At 42.2% G+C, this 16,406-nt stretch overlaps 1 protein-coding gene across 1 annotated transcript; it reads left to right on the top strand.

The window, feature by feature from the left end:
- Positions 1-1,999: 1,999 nt before the first annotated feature.
- Positions 2,000-3,792, top strand: LOC142343252 (uncharacterized). The gene is made up of 2 exons (XM_075395035.1): positions 2,000-2,127; positions 2,495-3,792. Exons 1-2 carry the CDS (start codon positions 2,114-2,116, stop codon positions 3,765-3,767), a joined length of 1,287 nt encoding a protein of 428 aa, XP_075251150.1. The 5' UTR covers positions 2,000-2,113; the 3' UTR covers positions 3,768-3,792.
- The last annotated feature ends 12,614 nt before the right edge of the window (positions 3,793-16,406 follow it).

Here is a 16,406-nt window from a genome sequence, read left to right as displayed (position 1 = left end):
GATAATCTATATGCGTGAATACAGAACCAATAGGAATCGCTTTCCAATTTGGCAACATTGCTATTACCAAAAACTATATTGACTTGCTGATTTTTGTGTTCAATTGCGTCGAACTCTTACTTTCTCAGCAAAAGAGACCTTTGCTTTTGAAACCGTAACCTGTTCAGTGGTGGCGTCGGAAGTTTAATCTGCCCATAATGAGGAACCCCCAGGTTGTAGGTTCCCCTCTAATAGTTCTTTTTGTTAACTAGTTATAACTTTTTTGATAAAGCGTTCTTTGCTTTCAAATTTTTTATATCTAAATATAGTTTGTACGAAATTTTTTTTTCATGTGTTGCCAATCAACAAAAGACTGCTAATGAGAGGGGTGTTCTGATATATCAATTGACATTTTCAATGCTTTAGGTTGAAAAAAATTTGAGGTTTTTGGATGTACAGTTTCACAGATTTGCCCAGTTTAGGCCAAATTCGCGGTATATTTTCATAAAGAGAGCAATTTGAAGGTTACTTTTTCGAACGTTTCTATTCGCTGTCTGAGAATGTTTCAGTTCGCTGTCTGAGAATGTTTTAGCTCGCTGTCTGAGAAGTTTTCAGTTCGCTGTCTGAGAAGTTTTCAGTTCGCTGTCTGAGAAGTTTTCAGTTCGCTGTCTAACAAATTTTTATTTTACTGTTTCAAGAACGTTTCAATTCGCTGTCTGTACAACGTTTGAATTCGTTGTCAGAGAACGTTGCCATTCGCCCCCCCCCCCAATTTGTAGAAATAGCTCCCCCCAATTCGAAATAGCCCCCCCCCCCCCCACATTCAGGGGGTTTGGGGGGCTATAAACTTTACGTACCCCCATTCCGCCCAGTTAAAGAGAACGTGTCATTACAATAAATTATGCTAAAGTATGGCACGTCAGTTTGGGGTGAAAATAGTATGCTCCCAATAAACTTGGGGGGGGGGGTGGCACATACAAAAAGATCCGTATATTCTTTACCTTCAACGTACTACCATTTATTTCCCTCACTAAAATGCAGAGTAAAACTTGCAGAGTAAAAATGCAGAGTAAAACTTTATTTCCTTCACTAAAAAAATGCACGTAAACCTTCCCGAGAGTTCACGTGTCTTATCTTATATTATTTACTGGGGATTGGCATGTTATACGACGAGAAGGGAGTATTCTATATTCACATTAAGATGAGATCTCTCCTAGTCCCCCCAGCCCAGCTGAATGGTACATGGATGACGTGAATGTTTGGGTCTTTCTCATATAGCAGCCCCCCCCCCTAGCTATCTTACAACGTATAGCCAACATCCCCCCTCCCCATCAGGGAAATTATACCACTGTGGTGCTATAATTTCGGTGCTATAAATGCACCTACTAAGCTTGGGGGGGGGGGGGGGGCACAAACCGAAGTGATCCTGTTAAAGACCCGAACCCCCCACCCCCACAACGTTTTTGATACCATCCAATAACAATTTATGAGTTGGCATATATCACGTTACTTTGTAAAAATTAGCACATGCGCCTTGGGGAGGAAATTGGGTCTTTCCAATTATCAATTATACACCCCCATCTTAGTGGTCAGATAACCTATAGCCCCACCCACCAAACATATTAATTATACCATAATGGGGCTATATATTCAGGGGGGGGGGGCTATAATGGGAAAGTCCCGTAAAATGTATATGCCCAACGTAAGGTGGGAAGGGGAGGGGGGTTTGGGTGAACAGAATAGATCCTGTTTTTATTTTTGTCAGGGGGTTGGGATAAGGTTTAATGACCCTCTACTCATGCGGGTGAGCTGGTTGCGGATCAACATTTGTTGACCGTTGGAAACATTGCTACACAAAGTTGGCGTGAACTTTGAATTGACTTTCGATTTCGGAATCACGTTCAGTTTTTGTGTCACTTTCGATTTTTGAGGCTGCTCACTTTTGCGATATTTCACAAGCGCAGAGTAAAAAATTCGGCAAAAATCTTCTATATAAACAACACGGCAACTCGGAGAAATTGCGTAAGCCCGATTTTGATTTGTAACTTAGATTTGAGTACACTACTACACAAAGCCTTGAATTGATAATTATTTACTAATCCTGAATACACAATTGTTCATAATTATTTACAAGATGAAGCTTTCGATGTAAGTACTACCTACATCACTAATCAGATTTTTTTCGGAACTATAGCGAGTCGCATAAAATCGCGAAATAAGCGAACGTTTCAAAAGCAAGAGGTTAAGAGTTCAAAAGTTCAATTTTAAAACATGTCGAAAAAATTGATGATTTGAAAGCTTAATGGAGAATACGTTGACATTAAAATAAATTGATGCTAAATTGCACGTTTTTGGATTTTTTCGAACGTTCGCTTAGTTCAACTTTATGGGATACTTATACTTTTCGAAATAAAAGATTGAATAAAAGATTGAATGATTGAATAAGATTAAATTTTGATTAAAGCATACAAAACAAGTAATATAACGAGTTTTAAACGGGAACATTTGCTTTAAGCGTGATTGCCAGCGTCATAGCTGTGTTGACGCCGCTTATTCTTGCGGCTTGCATGTTCATAGCACGAGCCATGGACCAGGATATGTCGCAGGGAGAATACAGCATGTCGAATTCAACAATTGAGCCTAATTCAACAATCGAGCCCGAGTCGAATGAGGATGTGAGAATGGTGGACGCTGCTACTGGCAGGAATCGCCGTCATCTTGGTAACTCGACCGACGATATTGATTTCGATTATGAAATTGGCAATTCTACAGACATTGGTAGTAATTCTACAGACTCGGACAGAGGCCGAAGGAACGCTTTCTTCTGGAAAGCAAAACATGATTGGAAGAAACATAACCAGGAAGCTCGCCACAAACATCACTCCAGCTCGAGAAAGCGTAGGGAAGTGAATGTCGACACTGCGCAGAACTCCACCGATAGTGATGCAAGTGATAGTGTAAATTCTACCGATAGCCGAGGTCGTCGGAATGCCTACTTCCAAAAGGCGAAGCACGGGAAGCAAGACGACAAAGCTCGGGACTCGCGAAGGCGTCGTGAAGTGGGTGTTGAGGACACTGCGCTGAACTCCACCTATGTTGATAGTGATGCGAGTGACAGTCTGAATTCTACTGATAGCCGAGGTCGTCGGAATGCCTACTTCCAAAAGGCGAAGCACGGGAAGCAAGACGACAAAGCTCGGGACTCGCGAAGGCGTCGTGAAGTGGGTGTTGAGGACACTGCGCTGAACTCCACCTATGTTGATAGTGATGCGAGTGACAGTCTGAATTCTACTGATAGCCGAGGTCGGCGAAATGCCTACTTCCAAAAGGCGAAGCACGGGAAGCAAGACGACAAAGCTCGGGACTCGCGAAGGCGTCGTGAAGTGGGTGTTGAGGACACTGCGCTGAACTCCACCTATGTTGATAGTGATGCGAGTGACAGTCTGAATTCTACTGATAGCCGAGGTCGGCGAAATGCCTACTTCCAAAAGGCGAAGCACGGGAAGCAAGACGACAAAGCTCGGGACTCGCGAAGGCGTCGTGAAGTGGGTGTTGAGGACACTGCGCTGAACTCCACCTATGTTGATAGTGATGCGAGTGACAGTCTGAATTCTACTGATAGCCGAGGTCGGCGAAATGCCTACTTCCAAAAGGCGAAGCACGGGAAGCAAGACGACAAAGCTCGGGACTCGCGAAGGCGTCGTGAAGTGAATATTGAGGACACTGCGCAGAACTCTACCAATTTTGATAGTGGTGCGAATTCTGATAAGAGGACTGCTTTCTGCTGACTGCTAATTTCAAAATTTGTGCCGATTCCAGACATTAATATACCAGCATATCGGAATTTCTATATAAGCGGAACGTTTGAAATAAAGCGGAGGAACGTTTCAAAAGCAACGTTTCAAGATAAAACATACAGAAAAAAATTAAGGCATATATAGCGTGTCCCATTCCCATAAAGTGAAATAAGCGAACGTTTCAAAAAGCCTCAGGTTGGAGTTCAAAGGTTAAGTTCAAATTTAAAACATGTTAGAAAAAAATTGATGAATAGAAGCTTAATGGAAAAAACGTTGACAATTCATTCAAATGACCAACTTGATGCTCACTTGCCTGTTTTTCACGCGTTTTCGAACGTTTTTAAGTCATAAACGAAGAAAAAAATTGATGAATAGAAGCGTAATGGAAAAAACGTTGACAATTCATTCAAATGACCAACTTGATGCTCACTTGCCTGTTTTTCAGGCGTTTTCGAACGTTCTCTTAAGTCGTAAACGAACGTAAAAAAGTCAAGCGAACGTTCAATGTTTTGCTGGATGTTTTGAATTTGGAACTTTGACCTTCGAAGCTAAAAGACAATGACATCACTTTGATGCTCAATTGCCTGTCTTCGAACGTTTTCGAGCGTTCGCTTCTTTCAACTTTGGGACAGACTATGCACAACAGTCCTTTTGCAGCGCCACACAGAACTGCAATAACAAAACTATCAAAACAACCCTAAAAATAATACACTACCATAATCAACCTTCTTTATCAAAAATTGAAAACGCACGTTAATTTCGCTCGCTTACACAAGAAATTTTGCTCTCGAAAAACAGCGGAATGAATTTACTCCGCTCATAAAAAGTGACCGGTCTTTTTTGATATAAGTTGTGAACCTTTTTATATATATGCTTGGACAATTGTGAAAGACAAAGAATTAAAAATGGCAAAGGAACAAGCCCAAATCAACATCCGCAGCTTGTCTGCTTTTTCGGCTGGGGGGTTACATGCCCAGATACGAGCTGGATGATCTGTCTGTTGCAAGGTCAGATCGGACTATTAAGTTGGTTTACTTGACAATGTATTTGTATCAGGTTCAGTACTTCAGCCGCGGCTTAAGGAATGGATAAGCCTTTTCTACTAAGCAAATCGCTCCGTGTATTGGAGCTGCAATTAGTACCCGGGTCGAATCCTCCCATTTTGATGTAAAGAGTGGGGGAGGGGGTTATTTGTCCATGGGGGGTAAATTGATGAAAAAGAGTGGGCTGCAAATGGGAGGAATTTTTGAGGAATTACCCCCCTGACTGAAATTGCCATGTAAGAGTGGGCTGCAATGGGAAGACTTTTCAGGAATTACCCCCCCTGACTGAAATTGCCATGTAAGAGTGAGGGTAATTTGATCAGAGGGGGTAAAATGATCAAAGAGTCGGGCTGCCAAGGGGAGTGACGGGGTAATTTGTCCAGAGGGGGTAAATGATGTAAGAGTTGGGCTGCCAAGGGGGGTAAAATGGTGTAAGAGGGGGTAATTTGTTCTGAGGGGGTAAAGCGATGTAAGAGTGAGTGGGTAATTTGTTGATGGTCTGGAGGATAAGGCGACGTAGCTGAGGGTACAGAGGTTGTGGGTTCAAGACTGGCAGTCTTCTGGTATGGGGGCTAAAAAAATGTAAGATTGAAGGGCTAAAATGATGTGAAAGATTTTTGAGCTGCATTTTCCTAAAAAAATCCTCCCATTGCAGCCCCACTCTTACATCATTTTGGGCGGAAAAATTCACCCGGGTAACTGGCTGTTCGATTTGGCAATTGGCGTCATCGAGTCCAATTGTATGCTCTATGCCGTTGAAAAAAAACATTGTGCGCATTCGCTCCTTAAATACTTCAGGTGGGACTACAATTTCCTAAAACCATTTCTCTGAAATCTTGGAACTTATGCCTATTTGTCCACCATGCGTGACAGTCATATCAGTCATTCCCCAGCTTCAATTGGGGTCATTAAGAAAGTGGAAATATAAGAAAAGTGTTTAGGGTTAGAACTGGGAACTTTATTAGGTTTTCGGGACAATGGTGAAATATTCGTTTAGTAATTGCGGTTCGGTAGAGGATAATTTTAAAATTTCAAACATGAATTTCTATAGGGTTAGCTCCATCTAGTTAATTTAAAGGATACAGAGTTTTGTATTGCTGAATAAAATTAAATCAGGGTTGGTACGAACAGATTTTGACGTCAATGACATCAGACGAAAAAACCTGTTAATGAACAACAAAAAATCTTGCCGTCTAAGTTCGACTTGTTGCTATGATCATCGCTAATGCTTGTACGTTTTACAGCTATTACGTTACTTGATGCTTACACGATGTTGCTATAATAAAGGAGCTTACTACCGTTCTTTCCTGAGTTTGTATTGGTGCCGCGAAACTATTCGAACGAGTTGGAAAGCACTGCTACACAATTTTATTTCCGCTGTCGAATGCTTGTAAAGACGTTTGCAGCTTACAATTAACATGTTCGCACTTCCTAAATTTAATCGACCAACTTGTCGGGGGGTCATCTGCAAAGTTTGAGTTAGAGAAGAAACTCTGCAAGCACATAATGGACAAAGGTTTTTGCTGGAAAATTAATTTGGCATTGAAGTTAGTCCATATTCTCAGACAAATTTGATGGATAATTGACAATCGAATTAAGTTACTGCAATATTCGTTTGTGGCCACGATGTTGAGACGTTTGTCGCCAACGATGCCGTATTATCAAAATAGATTTTACTCTCTTGTTTCTGACTATTGCAAAGAGGACACGCGAATTAACGTTTCGACTCTTGTTGCCACTGGAACCGAATTAAATCAAATTGGAGTACCAAGAATTGATACTTGCTCTTATATTGAATTACAGAAGTTTTCTCGAAGTTTTCTGTGATCGCTTTGGAGTGTTACGTAGTAAATAAAAGAACCGTTTCAACTCTGAGCTTAAGGAGCCAACAACGGGTTCCGAAGGCTACAATACAAGCAAGTGACGTCGATCTCAGACTCCAAAATTGTAAGACAAAAACTGTAAGACAAAATTTTCGAAAGTCCATATTAATTGCAGTAATTTGATAAATATGTTAGACGGCAAGAAACCCAAACCCAGAACTTTGATATAAAAATGGGTAGTAAAAAAGTATTGGATAACTGGTCACCATTAACTCCCCGCAGTTGTATGTTTAAAAGCAAATAAAACCATTGATTTTGAAAATTTTGGGTAGATTTATTAAAAATTCAAAAAAATTGATACAGTTGGTTCGTATATCAAAGAATAACCGCTGATAAAGAGAAAATTGAGAGAAAATTATGCTAATTTGTCCAATTGTGAAAATCTTTGATCAATTTTGATGCAAATCAAAAAAACATAGAATATCAATTTAGAATATTGAAAAACCGTATTTCTGAATTTAAAACCGTCCAATTTACTGGATTACCGTTCCGTAAACAAGAAATTGCAAAAAATTGACCAAAATTTGAAAAAAATTGGACAAATGCATAAAATTTTAACAAATTTGTCAAAAAATCAATTTCCTGCAAGAAGGTTCGTAAATTGAGTGAAACTCAATAAACACAAAAAGTTGTGAAAATTTTCACAACCTCCGTCCAACAGAAAAAAAATTGAAACAGAGAAAATTATCGAATTCCAATAATTTTTCGCGTCACTTGTTTATGTACCGTTTCGCCCGCGTTCTTTTTTTGCCCTTCCACTCTTCAAATTTCCGTGTTCCGTGTTTTTTCTCAATAACGTCGCTCTCCCAAAACTTCGCTTTTCGTTTTCTCTGTCTATTTTTCCGGATTTCAATGTACCACGTCATATATGATGATGTATGTTGTTGTTTTTGCTGTAGTATGTTGAGTATGCTAGTATGCTGTCTAGTTGTTTAGGTATTATAGCTTTCTAGGATCTGACTTAAGTTTTTCTCGAGTTACCGTGGATTGTCCTTTGACTTTTCAACTTAACTAATTTACTAGCCCTCCTGTTGTAGTATATTGATTTTGCTGCTGTATGTTTGTGTGTAACTGCATGATTGCTAGTTGGTTTGGTCTTTGCGCTTTCAAGGGTGTGATTAAGTTTATTCTCGAGTTACGGCTGGATTGTTTCTTGACTTGTCCAACTGTCATAGTATACAATTACATTTCTGTGGTTTATTTAAATTATCTGTTGCTTGTTTAATATTGTTAGTATGCTGATTGTTTGTTTTGGTTTGGGTTTTGCTAGGATGTGACTTAAGTTTGTTCTTGAGTTACGGCTAGTAAATTTCTCGAAGTTTTCATCCTTTTAATGTACTACTGCATTGCCGTAAATTAGTTTGTCGTTAAATTTGTCGTTATAGACCCATTATGAACTATGTTAGATTGTCTTGCAGTAGCTTCTCTCTTTCTTCCTAGGGTGTGACTTAAGTTTGTTCCGGAGTTACGGCTAGGTTGTTTGGTTGAGTTTTTTTGCTGCGGTCTGCTAACATAGTTCTTCCCGCCCGTTCTTTCCCACCGTCCCGTTTCGTTGTGTTGCGCTTTTTTCGCTCGCTTTTCCGCACGTCCCGTTTCCATTCCGTCGCGCACGGCTCGCTCGACTTCTCGTCTGTCCCGTTTCTGTTGCGTCGCGCGTTGCTCGCTCGACTTCCCGTCCGTAGCGTCTCCGTTTTGTCGCGCGTTGCTCGTTCGACTTCCCGTGTGTCTTTTGTCTCCCTCCGCGTTGAGCGCATAGCGTTCAGCGCTCCACTTCTGTTTTTGTCGGGCACCGTGTGCTCGACAACCTTCTCTGCTCTTTGGGCGGTTTGTTTTACAGACTGTCTACAGTGTGCTGTGTTTGGTGCCTTTTTGCGTTGGGGTTGTTTTGTGTGGGTTTGATTTGTTTGGAGTGTGGTTATAAAAGATAACCGTGTGCACTGGTAGTTTTTGTGGAATTTGGAAATAATAACATCGTGATGTCTAATAGCCTTGATCAAAAAGTCAAAGTTGTGTACGCTGCCAGGTCAAAGCGTGAGGCTGAATTGCATGCAATACATGAAGATATTCTGCATTGTATAAATAGTCAAAGTAGGCGAGTGAAAGTTGAACGCCTAGTAACAAAGTGCAACGAAGCATTTATGACTGTTGTAGACAAAAATGAGGACCTGACTGCATTTGCTGGAAAAACGGAGGATCCATGTGCACTTGTTCCTTCATTAGAGTCTTACTTAGAGGCAATGACAACTAATAACGACAGGATACTCACTTCAGCACGAAACTACATCAACTCTGCAGATGATAAAGCAAGTGAGTTCCAGGAACCAAGGGCTTCCATTTGTTCTGGACTTCCCTCACTTATGGCCTCGTCAAAGACATCTAGTCAGCGTAAAGATGATTATGTAATTGCTAAAATGAAGCGCGAAGAAAATGAAAAACAGAATGAGGCAGCCATTCGCCTTGCTGAACAGAAAAAACAACTGGAATTAGATGAACTGGAGGAAAACAACAGGAAACGGTTGGCAGAGGCAACTCTGCAAGAAATTGAATTGCTGGACGCCGTTTCTAAAGGTAGCCAATCTGAAACAACTGCAAGTGCTAGGAGCTCAATAAGAAATGAAAAGGCTGTCCAGGATTGGATCAACACCTCACTGCTTTTTCTTTTAACAACGAGAAAACTGGTTAACCAGAGGTTACGAAAGACCCTCCAGAATGCCCTAGACACAACAACGGGGTAACAGTGGAAGATCACACCACTGACATTTCAAGGCATTCCATTCCTAAAAATTGTTGAGGCAACTACATTTTAAGCATTGAGACCTTAAAGCAACTCGACCCCTATTACACCCCACCTGAAAATTTTTTGGCCGCTGCTAACACACAGGCGTTGTACCAGGCGCACCTAAGGGTGCAAATGGATCAAACAGGCCAGCAAGGCACGGCGCTTCCAAGCATAACTAACCAAGGAACCGCGGATAGTCAGCCGCCTTCTGTACACGCCCCAGGGGCTTCTTCACCGCCCATTCAACAGCCCATTCCACCACAGACGTTCGCACCACAAGAAAATCAGAATATTGCGACCGAGTTATTTCCCAACGCACAACTTCAAATTTCGTAATCCAGGGGACCTGAAACATCAAGTCTGCCCAAGAATAATTCGGCTCAGCATATATGCTCCCGACAACAAATTAATTTTGTCCCGCGAGCACCAAACGCCACTCTTCCTCCTTTTCCGACAACAAATCATCCAGCCCCCCGCAATAAACGTTCACCCAAGCACCCCACCAAGTCCAAACACACAACAGCACAACTCCGAACCCGCTCGTCCTAATGACTTTCTAATTCCGAACCCAGTCTTCGCACCTAACCTCACTGCTCCCGTCCCACACGCCCGTTTGTTTAATCAGCCTCTTGTCAAACCTTTTCAGAATAATTATAACCGAGTACATAAAGTTGTACGTTCCGTTGCTCCTTCTGTCCCAAATATGCCCAATATCCCTCTTGGTCAAATTTTTGTGCCAAATATGAGTCATTGCCGGTCTCCACAGCACAGACCGTCAATAGTCAACCAAGACACAATCACCGTGAATAGTCTGCCTCCAAATGTTCAAACCCATATCGCACCCTCAAGCACTAATGTTCCACTACGAATATATCAGAATTCGCCCCCTTTGATTGATATGCAATCACCATCAGTTGCACAGCAGCAAAACTTGATCGCGACTACTAGTAATGCTTTACCTGGTCTAGCCACTCCGGTTTTTCAGCCAACATACCCCTATGTTGGGCCCACTCCGTTGAGTTGGAATGATCCACAGGTGTCTGCACCTGCCCTTTCGATACCGGACAGTGCGTCATTGATTAGGGAGTTAGCTGATGTAATAACAAGCAAGAGAAACAACCCTTTGCCCGAGTGGAAACTTGCAGTGTTTAATGGAGACCCATTAAAGTGGCATGAGTGGTATGGTCTATTCAAAAGCGCAATCGACTCGCAGTTGCTCACTGATGACGGTAAATTGACGTACCTTAAAACACTCGTCACCGGTAAAGCAAAGATTGCAATCGCCGAGTTTGCTTACTGTGGTTTAATATACAAGGATGCACTAAGGACTTTAGAACGTAAATTTGGCCAGCCACAGGCAGTCGTAAGTGCACACTTGGATAAAGTAAGCAGTTTTCCACCTCTTAAAATGCACAATAGTGATAACATCATAAACTATTCTACAGCAATATCCAGTCTCATTGGGGTTTTCAAGTCACTATCAAATGATGCTGACTTGAAGAGCGCTTCCCTACTTAACCAAGCGGTACAGAAGTTACCACCAAACATGAAAGAGTCGTGGTCACTCTTTACGGTTAAGAAGCACTGTGTTAAGCCTACCCTCCTTGACTTTAACGATTGGCTTAAAGAAAAGGCTGAGGCCCATGATCTCATGAAACAAAGCGCAACCAAGGCAAAACCTGAAGACAACAGCACTTCAGTAACCAAGACCAAAACAGCCTCAAAATTGTTGGCTTCAAATTCACAACAAAGGGAAACAAAGAAGCAAATGCCATCTTCTTCCACAAACACTTACTCTCGGTGCATTGTATGCAAAAGTAACCACCGGCTATGGGAGTGTCGAGTTTTCAAAGAAACGACCCCAACCCAGAGAGCTAAGTTAGTGGCGGATAATAAAATTTGCTTTTCGTGCTTACGTGATAAGCACACATTCCGCCAGCGTCCTCAACCTAGAAATTGCCGAGTAGAGGGGTGCAATAGTTCGCATAACACACTATTGCATGGAGCAGATAAGGTTTTTCCAACAAAACAGTCAACAAATCCCAATAGTATCCAGTCTCCTGGCAACGAAGGTCAAAGTAAAGCAACTACTAGTCAACAACCGTCTGATAAGAACACAACAAAGTCATCTGTTACTGATGTTAAGGGGCTCCTTCAGGTAACGGAATTGCAGTTGGTCAATTCGTCCGGTTTAGATACCAAGGCTTTAGTATTGTGTGATACCGCCTGCAGTAACTCTTGGGTGGCCGGTAGTCTCGCAGATAGACTCGGTTTGCACGGTAAAGCACTAAAGCTAACTGTCAAGGGTATTAATACCGAAGAAGTAGTTGACGCTAGGATTGTTGAAGTTACTGTGACACCAAGAGAACATCAAGATTTCGAACCATTCACCATCAACTCTTTCGTTAAGGAGAGTCTGAATGTCGGCTCTGATATAATTTGTTTACAGGCCCCGCAAGAGACTTACCCACACTTAGCGGTCCTAGATCCCGTGACATATTCCTATAAAGACATTGAGTTGATACTCGGACAAGATGTCTATCATGCCATCCGCCCGTTAGAATACTTCTCTGCTGATGAGAAGCGTTCACCCGTTGCCGTACGCTTACCCATAGGTTGGGTCTTAAGCGGTCCGTTACCGTCAAGTTCGTGTTTAATCTCAACGTGCTTTAAAGGGAATATCGAACATGACAATGAGTTAGCAAGTCAAGTAAAGTCATGGTACGACATTGAATCATTCGGTGCAAACAAGCAGGTCGACTCAGATCTGCAGCAGACGCAAGGGCTCACAAAATCCTTGAAAGTACCACTATGCACAATGGCCTGAGATACGATGTCGGAATGTTGTGGGTAGCAGACAACACCAAGCTCCCGAATACTTATTCCTCCCTTGTGCAACTAAAATCTCTCGAAAAACGATTGGCCAAGAATGAAGACCTTAGAGAGAAGTATACTAGTACCATTGAGGAAGACCTAAATAAGGGGTATGTAATTGAGGTTCTTAACGTTCACAAGGTTGAGAACCGGTCCGATAAAGAGTGGTACCTGCCCCACCATCCAGTTTTAAACCCGAACAAACCGGGTAAGGTGCGTAGGGTGCTCAATGAAGCAGCAAAATTTCATGGTGCCTCACTGAATAAATCTTTGCTCACTGGCCCTGATCTGCTCCAAAAACTTATGTACTTCTTCGCTTCCGACAACATCCATATGCCGCCTCTGCCGACATCGATGGAATGTTTTTTTAGGTTGGTGTATTACCATCAGATCAACCATCACTTCGCTTTCTGTGCCGGGAGGACCCCACAACTAACGTTGTAGTGTATCAATATACGCTCCACATATTCGGGGCTAAAGACTGGCCCACATGCGCCTACTATGCACTGCAACGCACTGCGAGAGACAATGCCAAGTTTTACCCCGAAGCTGCAAAAGCCGTCCTTGAAAACTTTTACATGGACGATTACCTTGACTCAGTGGAGTTTCCTGAGAAAGCCATCAATAGATCGAAGGAATTGGTAAATCCTCTCCATCTCGGTGGGTTCAAGCTTACAAAGTTTGTAAGCAATGTGCCAGATCTAGCTGATAGAATTGATGGTTCTAATCAATCTATTGAGCTCAAGGTTATTGTTTCATGTCAAGAGGATTCATCGCACGCGCTTGGGCTAAAATGGGACCACACTAATGACATTTAAGTTGTGAGTAGGGGTACAAGCTGCGCTATCACCAAGTCCCTCACGCAACGCTTGGTCCTAAGTGTTGTCTCGAAAGTCTTTGTTACCCCAATGGTCTTGTCGCACCGTTTACCGTCGGTGCGCGGGTGCTCTTAAAAGACATCTGGCGTGTTACAGGACAACAATGGGATGAAGAGCTCCCACAGGACATCGTTCAAAGATTTTTGGTTTGGAGCGCGGACTTACAAAAGCTTAAAAACATCAAAATTTCCGGAAGTTACCTTAGTCGACCCTTTGATAATATAGAGTTGCATATGTTCGGTGACAGTTCGCAGGATATTTTCAGTGCGGTCGCATTCTCGCAAGCCCGAGTAAAAACACCTACGGGCCAAGAAAAAACAGAGCTTGCGTTTGTTTTGGGGAAAACGCGCTTGGCGTCAATGAAAGTAATGACAGTCCCAAAACTCGAATTACAAGCAGCTCTACTTGCCGCTCGACTGAAACGAGAAATTACACAAGCACTTACCGTAAATGTTAACCAAGTATTCATGTGGACAGATAGCACGACCGTCCTCCAATGGATTAACTCTAATGAAAAGCAACCAATCTTTCTTGCAAACCGTGTTTGCCAAATTTTGGAGTATACCAGCGTTGACCAATGGAACCACGTCGCAACTAAGGCTAATCCAGCTGACGCTGGCACGCGTGGAATGTCCGCTGAAATTTTGCAACTAAGCAGTTGGGTCAAAGGTCCACATTTCCTAACTAATTCACGTTTCCCGTTTGTACCGAACAAATACGTCGTTAATAAAATCAAACTTGGTGTCAACCAAGCAGTCACTATAGAAGACACTGTTTCTCTGGCTACATCTGCCCTGCCAAAAAACAGATAACTCCCGTTCCTTCATTTTTTCCGTTTGATAGGTTTAGTTCTTATCAAAAGTACTTGCGTATTGCCGCATACGTTCTCCGGCTTTTGCCGAAACATGCCGGCTACCGTAACCCCGATGGTAGCATTACTGACCCTACTGAGCTTGACGAAGCCGAGCGTCATCTACAGTACTTGGTGCAAGAAGATTCTTTTGAAATCGAAAGAAAAGATCTTCTTGACAACAAATTCGTTAAACGGAGTAGCCGAATTGCTCCACATTCACCGTTTGTTAGTCCCAATGGGCTAATCCGTTCCTCGGGCCGCATCAATCGGTTAATGGAAGTTGGGTTGAACGTTAAGTACCCCATCATATTAAATGCACGTCATCCGTTTGTAGAACTATTCCTTGAACACACGCACGTAAAGCATTATCAACAAGGCGTTGAATACCTAAGATCAATTGTGCAGGAACATTGTACAATACTGAAACTAAGATCATCTTTGCGTTCCATCAAAGCACACTGCCTCAGATGCCGAGAATTCCAAGCTGCAACTATGCAACCAATCATGTCTGATTTACCTAAGGAGAGACTTGCTTACCAATCTCCTCCCTTCACGAACACTGGGAGTGACTACTTTGGGCCATTCTATGTTACCGTCCGCCGTACTACTGAGAAAAGGTGGGGCTTCCTCTTCACCTGTCTCACTACTCGCGCTGTCTATGTCGAGATAGTTACATCCATGGACACCAGTTCTTGCGTCATGGGAATTGGGCGGTTTGTGTCACGTAGGGGTACACCTGCCATGATTTGGTCGGACAATGGCAATAACCTTATTAGAGTGGAGAAAGAACTCCGAGAAAGTATTGAAAAGTGGAACGTTCTCAACATTGCAGCTGAGCTAGCTCTCAAAGGAATAAAGTGGATTTTCAATCCACCCAGCGCACCACATCTAGGTGGTATCTGGGAGAGGTTGGTACACAGCTTAAAGCGCATGTTGTATGCTATTCTTGGCACGCGTCGCCTCACGGATGAGGTACTGCACACTACCTTTTGTCTCGTGGAGAATACTCTCAATTCGCGTCCTTTAACACCCGTAAGCGCCGATCCGTGCAATTTGAACGCTTTTACGCCCAACCACTTTCTTTTAGAAGAATACTCTACCGGTATTTCGTCTGTTGTCGGCAATAATGAGCTTCACCATCGTAAACTTTACGTCCGTGCGCAGTCGTACGCTAATGCGATCTGTTCCCGTTGGATCAGAGAGTACGTACCGACGCTGAACCGACGCTCTAAGTGGCAGACGCCTGCCGAGGAACACCTTAAGACCGGTGACTTGGTTTGGATAGTTGAGGAAACCAACCCTAGGGTTTACTACCCAACCGCTCGGATTGTGCAACTCCGTTACGGCTCCGATAGCGTCGCGCGCTCCGCCGTTTTACGTACGTCGACCGGTTCACTCGTCCGCCCGCTTGTAAAACTTGTACCAGTTTTCCCAACATCTTCTTCCGGGCCGGAGGTTGTTACGTAGTAAATGGACTAAGTATTAGCCAATCAGAATTGAGTATTTATATTCGAATTTAAATGCGTACAGAAATCGTTCTAAATTAATAAAACGTTCTAATATACGTAGAAAGTTCCGAAAAAGTTCATTTAACCTAATTTTAAGTAAATATAACCACTATATGTATCGATTAAGCTTAATATGTTTAGGTTTTCTAGACAATTGTCGATTGAATACGAACTGATTTTGACGTCAATGTCATCAGACGAAAAAACCTGGTAAATGAACAACAAAAAATCTTGCCGTCTAAGTTCCACTTGTTGCTATGATCATCGTTAATGCTTATACGTTTTACAGCTATTACGTTACTTGATGCTTACACGTTGTTGCTATAAAAAGGGAGCTTACGTGAATCAATTCAAAATATCGGACTACAGTTCTTTACTGAGTTTATAAATCTGAACCGCAGAAACCAATTCTCAATTTTTAAAAACTATGAGATTGGTTTTAGGTTACTACAATCTTTATTAAATAAAAAATTTTACAATTTAGTCTTAGCTCAGTATACAAAAAGAACAAGTTATTAATTTAAGAGATAAACCATAAAAAAGCACGCATTGTCGACAATAAAATGGAAAACTATGTTTAAGATTGAGAGCTTGTTTCAGATAAAACTGTGCATATTTTGTCGATTTTTCTTCATGACTCAGAAAAACACTTCTTCGTATTTCGTCTTCTAGCAGAAACAGAGCAAGCTTATGAAAATTCGAATTCTCCGAGTTTGAAATTGCCATGTCGAGAACGTTGCCTTTTTCGCGATATTCTAAAGACTCTTGGCGATTTTGAAGCAACATTTCGTTTGGAAAGCCGTTGGTCAAAA

Source organism: Convolutriloba macropyga, chromosome 1 (genome assembly GCF_964194025.1).
Source record: "Convolutriloba macropyga chromosome 1, txConMacr16.3, whole genome shotgun sequence".
NCBI classification, from domain to species: Eukaryota; Metazoa; Xenacoelomorpha; order Acoela; family Convolutidae; genus Convolutriloba; species Convolutriloba macropyga.
This window is presented reverse-complemented; position numbering and strand designations above follow the sequence as displayed.